General features: G+C 38.8%; 1 protein-coding gene across 5 annotated transcripts in view; it reads right to left on the bottom strand.

Moving 5' to 3' along the window:
• Positions 1-2,876: 2,876 nt before the first annotated feature.
• Positions 2,877-12,709, bottom strand: part of LOC140464288 (hexosaminidase D-like) — a 50,081-nt gene continuing 40,248 nt past the window's right edge. For all 5 annotated transcript variants that reach the window (XM_072559174.1, XM_072559177.1, XM_072559175.1 and 2 more), the window contains exons 12-14: positions 11,932-12,033; positions 10,407-10,496; positions 2,877-6,880 (exon numbers count right to left, since the gene is read on the bottom strand). In XM_072559174.1, coding sequence (XP_072415275.1) covers positions 6,697-6,880; positions 10,407-10,496; positions 11,932-12,033 — 376 coding nt within the window. In that variant the 3' untranslated portion in view covers positions 2,877-6,696. The remainder of the gene's footprint in view (positions 6,881-10,406; positions 10,497-11,931; positions 12,034-12,709) is intronic.

Here is a 12,709-nt window from a genome sequence, read left to right as displayed (position 1 = left end):
CCCCTCCTATGAAGATATGTTGAGATGCAAGGTTAACCAGTCGAGCAAGTGCGTCTGTCAAGAATTTAAGGGGGTGCGCCAGGGGACAGTAAATATTTAAGATCCCCGTGTTCTTCCCCATGTATCAAAGCTTTAAGGATTACAAATCTCCCGTGTGTGTCTTTAATGCACTCTTTTAACTTAAATGGGAGATTCTTTCTAACTAAAATAGCCATCTCTCAACTCCTCATTTTGAAAGATGAGAAATAAACCCATTCTGTTGCAACTTCAAATGCTCTCCGTCATCCAAGTGTGCTTCTTGTTATACGGCAACATCCATTCTCTCCCTTTCAAGGCTGGAAAATACTTTCTTCCTTGTGAAAGATGAGTGACTCCCCTTAATATTCCAGGTGCACCGCTGAAACACATCCTTAGCCATAACCTTCCACAGGACCATCTAGACTCCAGAGAGGAGGAACCCAAACTACAGATTGCTGAGCTTTAATGCAAAAGAATCCACAAATCACAAAAATTACACAGACTAAAATAACTAGATCCAACAGATCTACAAAACTTATAAAAACTGTATACAGCAAAATCAGAAAAGCAAAAAATCTCGAAAGATACTGATTGGAGGAATTTACCCTCCATTCGAAGGGGGGAGGTACAGTTAGTAAATTTGCAGATGACACCAAAATTGGAGGTATAGTGGACAGCGAAGAAGGTTACCTAAGATTGCAACAAGATCTTGGCCAGATGGGCCAATGGGCTGAGAAGTGGCAGATGGAATTTAATTCAGTTAAATGTGAGGTCCTGCATTTTGGGAAAGCAAATCTTAGCAGGTCTTATACACTTAATGGTAAGGTCCGAGGGAGTGTTGCTGAACAAAAGACCTTGGAGTGCAGGTTCATAGCTCCTTGAAAGTGGAGTCACAGGTAGATAGGATAGTGAAGAAGGCATTTAATACGCTTTCCTTTATTGGTCAGAGTATTGAATACAGGAGTTGGGAGGTCATGTTGCGGCTATACAGGACATTGGTTAGGCCACTGTTGGAAAATTATGTGTAATTCTGGTATAGGAAGGATGTTGTGACACTTGAGAGGGTTCAGAAAAGATTTACAAGGATGTTGCCAAGGTTGGAGGATTTGAGCTATAGGGAGAGGCTGAACCGGCTGGGGCGGTTTTCCCCGGAGCGTCGGAGGCCGAGGGGTGACCTTATAGAGGTTTACAAAATTATGATGGGCATGGATAGGGTAAATATGCAAAGTCTTTTCCCTGGGGTTGGGAAGTCCAGAACTAGACGGCATAGTTTTAGGGTGAGAGGGGAAAGATATAAAAGAGACCTGGGGCAACGTTTTCACACAGAGGGTGGTACGTGTATGAAATGAGCTGCCAGAGGAAGTGGTGGGTACAATTGCAACATTTCAGAGGCATTTGGATGGGTATATTTATAGGAAGGGTTTGGAGGGATATGGGCTGGGTGCTGGCAGGTGGGACTAGATTGGGTTGGGACATCTGGTTGGCATGGACTGGTTGGACCGAAGGGTCTGTTTCCATGCTGTACATCTCTATGACATCCTACAGCCTTACTAACCATCACAACCGTGCTCTCAACCCCTACCAGGTAGGGTCACACCACATACACCGACCACCTGGTAGAGGAAAAAAACACCCGAGAGCAATGTTAGTAATGGCTTCCATGACCTTTTGCTTGTCTTTATAATGACCCTTAACAGAACAGGGGGTGGACACAGATCCACACCTGGTTTTTGTGCCGCGATCCGGTGGGCTTTTTCAATTGTTATCCATCACTTCTCAGCCTCCAAACCAAGGAACTTCGGGAACCATTTCTCCAAAAACTCCATCGGCCACTCACCTTCCGTACCCTCTGGTATGCTAACAATGCGCAGGTTCTTTCTTCTGCCCCTGTTTTCGAGATCTAGATCCAACAGATCCAAGACCTGTGTTTCCAGGGCTTCAATGTGGCTCTTGGAAGAGTCAGTCTCTACCTCTACCACTGCAGCCTGGCGCTCAAGCTCATCAGTCCTTTTTCCCAGGTCTTGTAGCATAGCAGATACAGGAGCCAACTTCTCTTCAATTTTTTTCCCAAGATCTGCCTCCCCAGGATCTCATGAGATTTGGCCAGGTCCTCAACCAGGATCTGGTGAGGAAGCAAGCCTGCTAATTCAGTGGGTTGGACTAGGTGAGCTTCCTCCTTTCTTTGGCATTCTGCAGCTGCAGGGACAAAGGTAAGTAAGAATTTTCGGATTTCCAGCTCCTTTACTCTGATCTTAAACACAGTAAAGTGTCTTGGAATGGGTTCGGGCTTTGTTGGCCAGTGTTTACAGCACGGAGCCCAGCAAACATGATCCTACCAGGACACTGCCATCTTGAATCGCCCACAATTATATTTCTTATATACATAGTTCCTCAGGGACCTACAACTGGATATGTAAATTGAATTCTTGTCTTATCTATCTCTGCTTTAGAAAACATGCTGTTCAGTTGTATTCTGTTGCTGAATGTGGACATGTTTGGATCTCCTTATATGGGATTATAAATCATTACAGCATGAAGCTTCATGCCACTATTGTTCCAAGTCACTCACGGTGACATCTCCCATATCAGACTCCAGTGCAATTGACTTAGAAGTGCAATCACTCTCATTAAGCAGACGCAAAGCCACTGTGCCTCAGGGAAAGTCTTGCAATCGGCACAAATTACCAATTTATCTGTTTCTGTAGCATTGTAGGTCAAAGGTGAAATGCATTAGCCTTTTCACAAAGAGAGTTCCTTAGGAATGAGCTAAACATGAAAGAATGAGCCACTTGAAAGAAAACACAACATTGACAACCTAATTTCAAGCAGTCTATTACAGAAGCTATTACACAATTCAGTTTTGTGAAATTATTTATTGAGAACAAGTATTACAGCAAAAAGATTAAAATCACAGCAGCATTACAGGTCATAAATTACCAGAAGATACATGAACGAATCATGCACTGAAAACACAGGATCACATCAGTATAACCGAAAACAGGGGATACTCCATGTGCTATAGAAAAAAAGTAAATATTTTTACCAAGTAAGGTATAATTACATGTATTGGTGGATTGATGTAAAATGCAAACTCTATCCTGCCCATTACCAGAAGCATTCATTAACAGACCTATTAATTTCAAAATCATATCAAGTAAACTAACCAAGCTATGTGCATATTCAAAGCAATCACCTTCCTCTCATGACCTGCTGATGAGTATTTCTTTTTTGTGTGAAGTGCTTATAATGGATAGTGTCAGATTCATACCATTTAACTTTGTTTGACTTTCTATCTCCATTTCTGGAGGTAGTTTCAACATTCAAGTTTTATACAAACAAAACATGCTGGCTAAAGCTACAGCTATTTAGTGTTAACAGAAAAAGAAAATGCTTCTAATAATAAACCACCAGACATAATCTCAGCATCTCACACATTTTATGGTCAGTTAAGTACCAATGGAAATGTTATTACTCTCATACTATTGTAAATAACTTAGCTAATTTGATCACAGTAAGATCCCTCAAGCAGCAATATGATAATGACTGGATATTCCATTTTTGTGATACACTTTTGATGGATACACTTTGACCAGAACACCAGAAAGAACTTCTTTGCCATTCTCTTAAATGGTGTCATGTGTATTTTCACATTGGATCTTAGTTTAATGTTTCATGGAAAAAAATTATGCCCTTAATGGCATAGTGCTACCTGAGTGTCAGGCTGGATTATATATGGAATAGGTCTTGAATCCATAGCTACCTGACTGAGGTGAGAGTACTGACACTGAGTCATACCTGAAACCAGGTGTGACGAGTCACTCCAGTTACTTCTTAATTGACAATGGGCTGAGGTAATATTTTTGTTCACATTTGTTAGTCTATTTGTAACTTATATTTCTCAAAAACATATGAATGGATTTCAGTGAAAATTTCTGCACAGCCAAAGTATATCTTGAGAAAGAATGTATTGATTTTTGGCAATGTTGCAGATCCAGAACCTATAACTTTTTAAAGGATTTTTAACATTGCAAAATAGGGCAATTTGACATTCCAAACCATACTATAGCTTGGTTAATTTTGAAACATCGTGAATTTATTTCAGCTGATATAATGGAATTTCTCATCTATCAAAATGTAAACACAACTTTGAGTGGGTTTTAGCATAATGGATTAATCTGACACTTTCTTTTGAAAAGAAAGCTTTTAATAAAAAAAATCAGTTTTGTTGTTACAGGGCTGCAAGCAGGTAGGGAAAGGCCTTAGGAAAAGCTGTGTAATTGTAATAAGTTTGAATTAACACACCAAGCCAGAGGTATGTGCTCTATTTGTCTGCTCTACGTATGTTGTTGGTGTGAGGAACTGATTTGAAATTATGATGCACTATTAGAAGAAGGTGCCTACATTGGCTAATTATTAATAGAGGATGTTTAAATGGAGATATTAATTTTCATTGTGCCACTAATACAATTTAGCTAGTGTTAGTGGAAGTGTAAAATAAAAGACTAAATGATTTCCCACTGGGAAATTAGATCATTTCAAATGTAGCTTATCGAGAGCCATTCTTGTGTATCAGTGATTGCATTACACAGGAGAGGTTTCAACCCATCATGTTTTTTGACAGTTATCCAAATTAGTTCCAGTGCACCATCATTTCCCCATTGCCCTGTAATTTTCTTCCCTTTCAAGTATAATTCCTATTCCTTTTCACTAAAATTCCATCCAGGTACCATTTACCTACTGTACTCTTTGCTACCTTCTCCCCAGCAGCCCCCCCCCCCCCCCCCAATCTCTCCACTTTGGAATCTCTCTGCCTCCAATCCTGATGAAGGGCTTTTGCCCGAAGCGTCGGTTTTCCTGCTCCTCGGATGCTGCCTGACCTGCTGTGCTTTTCCAGCACCACTCTAATCTCTACTCTGGTTTCCAGCATCTGTAGTCCTTGTTTTTATCCAGTACTCATCCAAAACGTAATCTGAAATAACTCCACGAAGGCCAATATCCCATCACCAAGTCACCCTTTATGTCCAAGTGCACAGGAGATTAAACTGACCCTGCTAGGAACCGGCTCTGAGCTAGCAGAATCAGTGTCATATATTATGAACATGCAAATAAAGGGTGACTTGGTCATGGGATATCAGCCTCAGTGGAGTTATTTCATATTTCATTGGCAATATTCAGAGTTGATTTTCAACCATTGCCTACTCTATATTAGGTGGCCATTTGGCTTATAGTACCTGAGCTATCCAATTAGTCTCACTTTCTTTCACGTAAACTTCTATAAATTTATTTTTCCAAGAATGAATTCACTTTATTTTTAAAAGTTTATTGAATATGTTTCCACCTCATCTCACTTTTTTTGTCTACTTGATTGTTTCTGCTCTTTGCACCCCACAGTGATTTTTAAGGGCAAGAGCTTTTAAAGCAATTTTTTTAAAAAAGTGACAAGTAGTGTGGCCTGAAACTACAACTTCATAAGTTGCGAGTTGGAATTTGGGTGAAGTGTAGAAGAGTCAAAACAACATGTTTCCAACAACATCTTACAAAGTGCCATGAGTATTCAGTGCAAATGGCAGTACCAGTTCTACAAGGTCACTTACGTATATTTGAAAGAAACAGTCTCTTGAAGCTTGGACTCTTGACCTGCTTGTTCTAATCAAACCTTTGCCTACATTCCTGAAATAAGAATCCCTTGTATTGTTCATTATTTGCATCTGTTCTTTTGCAGATGATCCCTCTCTGACAACAGCTACCAAGCGACATTTAATATTCTAGAGAATAGCTCAATTTATTTCGTTTTGAACTTTAGCCTCAGTTTAATGGAATATCCTTCTCAGACCATATTACCTATTCTTCATTCTTTTATATTAAATTAATTAACTAAATGTAAATAAGCAACCTATTATCAAATAGTGATTTACCCCAGACAAAAGCAGCAATTGGAGAACTCAATTAAAATCAACAGATCTCTCACTGTAAATTTGCTAAAAAAAATCAACGTAGATTGATTTATTACAATCCATTGTGTCAAATGGAATGAAGAAATTGATTTGAAAATTAAATAACTATAAAAAAATCTAAATCCAAGTTCATCTAATATGTTGGTAAATCCCCTGCAAACAAATCAACTTCCCTATTATGTAGTATTTAAAAGTCCAAGTCCTCTTGCATTGCTCATACATCCTCAGAAAGGATGACAACAAACATGTCTCTGCACAACAGGAATTACCGATTCATTTTGTATTCTCGAAACAAGTACAGTACCTTAACTAGAGTGAGTTACTTGCTTCTGCAATTCTGAAGTCACCTGCTGAGCTTGCAGCAGTGGTTGGTCATAATGATACTTGGTAATCCTTTTTTGCCACAAGGTTTGAGGGTGAGATTGAATAGACAGAGTGAGATACAGGTATATAGCTTCCTGCAGTTGTAAACATTTAAGTTCTGGAGTATGCACACAATCAGATCCAGACTGGTAAAAGCAAGAAGCCATACAGAGTCAACAGCTCAGATTCTTTCCAAAGTTGAAATAAAATGCAATGAAATAGGACCTTGTTCCTGTGCTTTGTTGAGTTTTGATTCTAGATCTCTTGTTAAAATATGTCATTCTGAATATAGTTTAGATTGATGGCTTCCAGTTTTTGCACGAATGGCAGTGCATTCCTGAATTTGTTTTTTGTTGATTTTCTAATTTTGTTTTGGCGCAGCCATTAGTGCCATAATTTCCTTGTAGTCCTTCACAAGTTCTCTCAGCGGGTCCATGTACAGGTTTACATTCACTTCCATCCATTCCTCCACAGTGTCGGGAAAGTAAATGTTTTCCATCTGTGCACGAAAGTTTCCCAAGTACTCTTCCCAGTTTTTGTGAACTCTGAACACATATTATAGTTGAATTAACAATGTTGCATAATAAAAAATCATTCTACAAGCACCAGCAGACCCTGTATTAGTATAGATTTCCCTAGCAAACTGAGGGTTATCAGATTGTAGTGATAAATGATGATCCAGCAAATTGAACAAGTATACTTGATACAGATGAATCCTCAAAAAAGTACAACTGCCAACAGTGACCCAATAACCCTTGGAATGCCATGCATTTCAGTCACACTAACCAAAATATTCTGACAACAAGACAATATAAGACTGCACTTAGAAAATAATTGATTGGTTACAACACAGAAGAAGGCCATTTGACCCCTTGTGTCTGTGCCAGCTCCATACAGGAGCAATTCATTTAGTCCCACTGTCCATCTTTTACCTGTAACACTGGAAATTTTTATCTTTAGATAATTATCCAAATCTCTTGAAAGCCATGGTTCAATCTGCCTCCATTGACTCCTCTCTAAGGTTGTGCATTCTAAATCCAGAGGACTCACTGCATAAAGAGGTGTTTCATCACAATATTACTTCTTCTTTGCCTATCACCCTAAATTGTTACTGGTTCCCCCATCTACTTTGTGCAGACCCCTTATGATTTTCAACACCCCTATCAAATTTATTCTTAATCTTGCCTTATAGAGGGATAATAGCCCAATGGACTGCAAAGGAATATATGTAGATTAAGTGAGTGGGTGAAGGTTAGACTACCGGAGTATAATTGGGCAAAATATGAACTTGTCCTCTTTGGCAAGAAGAATGAAAGAGTATCATATTTTCAAATAGAGAGAAAATGTATAACTTTGTAGGGCAGAGGGATCTGGGTGTTCTGGTACATGAATCAAAAAAGGTTAGGATACAGATGCAGCTTATGATAAGGAAGACAAATATAATGTTGTTGTTCATTACAAATGGCACAGAATATAAAGCAGGAATGTTTTGCTGAAATTACACAGGCGAGATCACATCTGGAGTATTGTGTACAATTTTGGTCCTAATACTTCAGAGATGGATCATGCAACTGACAACTAGAATGGGTTGGGGCTTATCTTGTGAGGAAAGGTGAGAGATAAGCTGGGCCTGTATCCATTGGAGTTTAGATAATAAGTGGTCATCTTAATATGTACAAGCTCCTGAAAAGACTTGGATGCTGAAAGAATGTTTTCCTAGAACCAGGGGACAAAGATTAGAAGTAACATGTCTTTAATTTAAAATGGAGGTAAGTATTTTTTTCTCCCAAGTCATGACCATTTGGTATTCTCTACCAATAGAGACAGTGTCATTAAATATTTTAAAAGTGGAGGTGAACAGATTCTTCACTAAGAAGACATGAAGAAAGATTGGATTGTACTCACTGGAATTTAGAAGAATGAGGAATCTCATAGAAACCTATCAAATCCTGATGGGACTAACAAACTAGATGCAGAAAGAATATTTCTAATGTTGGAGAAGTCCAGCAGTAAAGCTCACAGTCTAAGAATAAGGGGTAAGCCATTCAGGACAGAGATGATGAATAATTTCTTCACTCAAGTGTTGTGAACCTGTAGAATTCTCTATCACAGATAGCTGTTGGGGCTAGTTTATTAGATTCAAGAGGCAGGTGGATGTGGCCCTTGTGGCCAAACAGATCAAGCAGTATGGAGAGAAAGTGAGAGTGGTATACTGAAATTGCATGGTCAGCCATAATAATATTGAACAGTAATGCAGGCTCGAAAGACCAAGTAAGTGGCCTACTCCTGCACCTATTTTCTATGTCTCTATTTAAGAGAATTGATGGTAATTGAGGATAAGCAGGAATGTGGAGTTGAGACCACCATGAGATCAGTCAGCAGCTGAAGGGCTCAAACTTCATGCACTTCATGAGCCAGTACACTCAAATCCCTCCATGCCTCAATTCTGCAATCTCTTTCCAGTTAGATTACATGTTGCTTTTGTAGTATTGTTGCCAAAGTGGACAAATTCACATTTTCCATTATCATACTCCACCTGTCAAATTTATTCCCACTCACCTAACCTCTCTGTATCCCTTTTGCAGAATTCACATAGCTTCTTCATAATTTATGTTCTTACCTATATTAGTGTAATAAGCAAATTGGAACCAAATACTGGTTATTTCATCCAAATAATTTACAGGCAATTCCAGGTTGCAAACAGATTCTGTTCCTCCATCAGTTTGCAAGTCAACTTGTGTGCAAGTCAGAACACAATAGAGGAAATCTATAAAATAGCCATTGTAAGTACAGGAAATGTTCATATATCTGTTCTTTAAAATGAATATTAATATATTCCTGTGTGGGATCTTGTTTATGAGTATGAGTGTTTGTAAACTGGGGACCGCCTATATATAAATTGTGAATAGTTGAGGGCCCAGCACTGATCACTATGGTAGTCCACTAGTAATAGCTTGCCAACCCAAAAGTAACCTATTTATGCCCGTTGTACGTTTCCTACTGACTAATTTGTCCTCTATTCTCACTACTATCTTACCCCATATACCAAGCACTCTTATTTTGCACAGTAACTTCAGAGCCTATCCATACACAAATTAAACCAAATCTCTTGCATTAACACAGATTGCCCTAACAAACATAATACACTTTGTCTTTTAATCAACAGAGATTATCCAGGCACAGAATACTCTGTTAGTTACTCCTCCCTAGTCCTAGTTAAAAAGACATCTGACTTTTAAGGCCAGGATGAGGAGAATTGTTTTCTCTGCAGGTTGGTACTTCATGGAATTTCCTTCCTCAGAAAACAGTGGAGGTTGAATCATTAAATTTATCCAGGCTGAGTTAGATTTTTGATAGACAAGGGAGTCAAGGGTTCTTAGGGGCACACATTAAAGTGGAGTTGAGACCTTAACCAGATTAACCATTCTTCTCATGTCTGCATGTGTTTCCTCTGGGTGCTCTAGTTTCCACCAACAGTTCAAAGATGTGCAGGTTATGTGGATTGGCCTTGCTAAATTGCCCCTCGTGTCTAGGGATGCTTAGACTAGTTGGATTAGCTATGAGAAATGCAGGGCTACAGGGATATGGTTGGGTATGAGTATGAGTGGGATGGTCTTTAGAGGGGTGGTGTGGCCTCGTTGGGGTGAATGGCCTTCTTCCACATTGTAGGGATTCTTTGATTCTTCTAAGAACAGCATCTTTCTGTGGTTGTAGTGGTCTGGTCACCATAATTGATGCAGCTTTTTTTGCTCTAACATTCAATACAGTTTATATTCAACAGCTGTAGTGATGGGTAATCCTATCATCTGGATTGCCAGTCCAGTAAGACATTCCTGATGAAGAGTTTATGCTCGAAATGTCAACGCTGCTGCTCCTTGGATGCTGCCTGACTGACTATGCTTTTCCAACACCACACTTTTGAACTCTGATCTCCAGAATCTGCAGTCCTCACTTTCTCCCAGTTAAATAACCACCAAGTTAATATTCCTTAGCCTGAAAAACTGTCTAGTTCTAGGAGACATCAGGACAAACCAAGGATTAAGGAAGTTATTAATCTCAAGTTGAACTCACCTGTGTAATTCACTGTCAAAACGCTCCATGTTGCGAGGATTTGCAAACTGGTGCTTCCTGTTATAGCGATTGAACCAGCCTTTGATTTCTCTGTTTAGATGGAGTATACATTCAAATAAATACATTGTCAATCTTTACTGAGGACAGAAAAATTTAGTCTCAATATGTCACTGGAGATTAGGACACCCTAGAATGTAATTACGAACATCTGGGTAAAGTTTTAGCCTCACTTTCAGAATAGATTGAGAGTTGCATGAAAATATGGGAGTGGTAGAAGATCAAAACACCTCCACAATTACTGCATTCCAAAAGTTAATATGTAGATGTAATTGCCTGGTAACACAGAAGTTAAATTTTGTTAATAAGAGACGTGAAGCTTTTCATTTTGGATTCATCTTGACTGAAATGCAAGAAACCCAACTTGAGTATTGCTGAATAAAAGACACATTTCGTCAAAAGCTTTTTGTCTTGCACTCATCAGAACAATTAATGATGATGTACTGTTAACTCCTGGGCTATGTTTAAATTTTAAACCAGGTAGGTTGACAGTGATTGCCCTGAGAAATTAACTAATTCGTGTCAACCTGCCTAGTTTAAACTTTAAGCAAAGTTTGGAAGTTTATTGTTGGTAATCAATGACAATGTCTCTACTAATCAAAAGGTCCATATGCCAACCAGTCAGCACTCTCCTCATACAATATAATTTTTTTTCCCTTAAATTGGTATTCTCGCAATTTGTCCTGATGAGGACAAGACAAGAAGCTTTAACAAATTTGTCTTTTTTCAGCAATATTCAAGTTCTGTACTACTAAACAATTTCGATTTTAAAGTTGGTTTTCTTGTGCTTCAGTCCTGAATAGTGTAAGAACAAAAGGCTTTGACTTTATGTCTCTCCTTAGCAATACATTATAGAAAGAGACAGAGATGGCAACAAAGGGAGGCAAATAAAGAAGGGGAGAAGTGCAAATTCGAAACCAAAGAACATTGTGATCAATAGGTAATAAGCATCAAACTTTTTAAATCAAAAAAGAGCTTGTTGCAGTAGGGAAATTCAGCATATTACGAGGGAAATTAGGATGATTAATTTCACTTGAGCTATTTAAAAATAGAGAGTTAGAACAGAGTATGTAAAAATAACTATTTCCATTGATTAAAGGATCTTGAATTAAGATAAAATGCCAGATGAAATGGGGAAAATAGTATTTCAAAAAAATAGAAAAAGTTGTGAGGTTGTTCATGATCAATATCATTCAGGTGGGTAGTTCAAGGAATAGGCAACAAAACAAATATATGGGATTAAAACTGCTGTTCTTGTGGAGGTTAAGTTCCAACGCAATATATTACCACAAAGATGTAACGAAACTGAGCTAATCAGTATTTGTGCAAACTACATGGATGGTAGAAGCAAAATTGTAAAATTAGAGTAAAGTGAAAGAATAGGAAGTTTGGATTAATAAGAACTTCCACAATCACAACAGACCAGTTAACTCCCATAATGAAATGTCTCTGCATCTGTACACCTCACCTGTTATTTTCAAGAACAGAAATTACTTCAGATTTCAGATTTTGAGTAATCCAACGAACCATTTGATAAATCTCAGCTCCTGCAAATGTCCCTTCACCTTCACTATAAAAGGAATGTAGTCATCATGGAATTAAAAATACCTGAGCAATTCAAAGTGTTTCAATAGCATTCTTAAAAACAATAAAGGTAAACAATGATACAACCATCGGGTTGCTTTCTCATTAAAGAAATGGCAGTGGTGGTCTGACCTCAGTGTCATCATGCCTCAGGCAAGAGGAAAAGTTGAAATGGAGAGTCCTTCCTGGTAATCGCAGTGGGAATTGAACCAACGCTTTTGGCTTCACTGTGCCTTGCAAACTAACCATCCATCCAGCCAGCTGAGTTGATTTGTCCAAGCTGGCAACCAGGAAGACTCACTGGCAAAGGGAAATCTAACAAGACTTTTAAAAAATTCATTCACTGGATGAGGGCTAGGCCAGCATTTATTGCCCATCCCCCAATTTCCCAAAGGGCAGTTAAAATTCAACCATATTGTTGTAGGTCTGGAATCATATGTAGGTCAGACCAGGTAAGGAGGGTAGTTTCCTTCCCTGAAGAACATTAATGAACCAGATGGATTTTTACAACAATTGACAATGATTTCATGGTCATCATTAGCCTCTTAGAGATGTACAGCACGGAAACAGACCCTTTGGTCTAACTCGTCCACGCCGACCAGACATACCAACCCAATCTAGTCCCACCTGCCAGCACCCGGCCCATATCCCTCCAAACCTAA

Source organism: Chiloscyllium punctatum, chromosome 40 (genome assembly GCF_047496795.1).
Source record: "Chiloscyllium punctatum isolate Juve2018m chromosome 40, sChiPun1.3, whole genome shotgun sequence".
Taxonomy (NCBI): Eukaryota; Metazoa; Chordata; class Chondrichthyes; order Orectolobiformes; family Hemiscylliidae; genus Chiloscyllium; species Chiloscyllium punctatum.
Note: the sequence above shows the minus strand (reverse complement) of the source record. Positions and strands in the feature narration are given on the sequence as shown.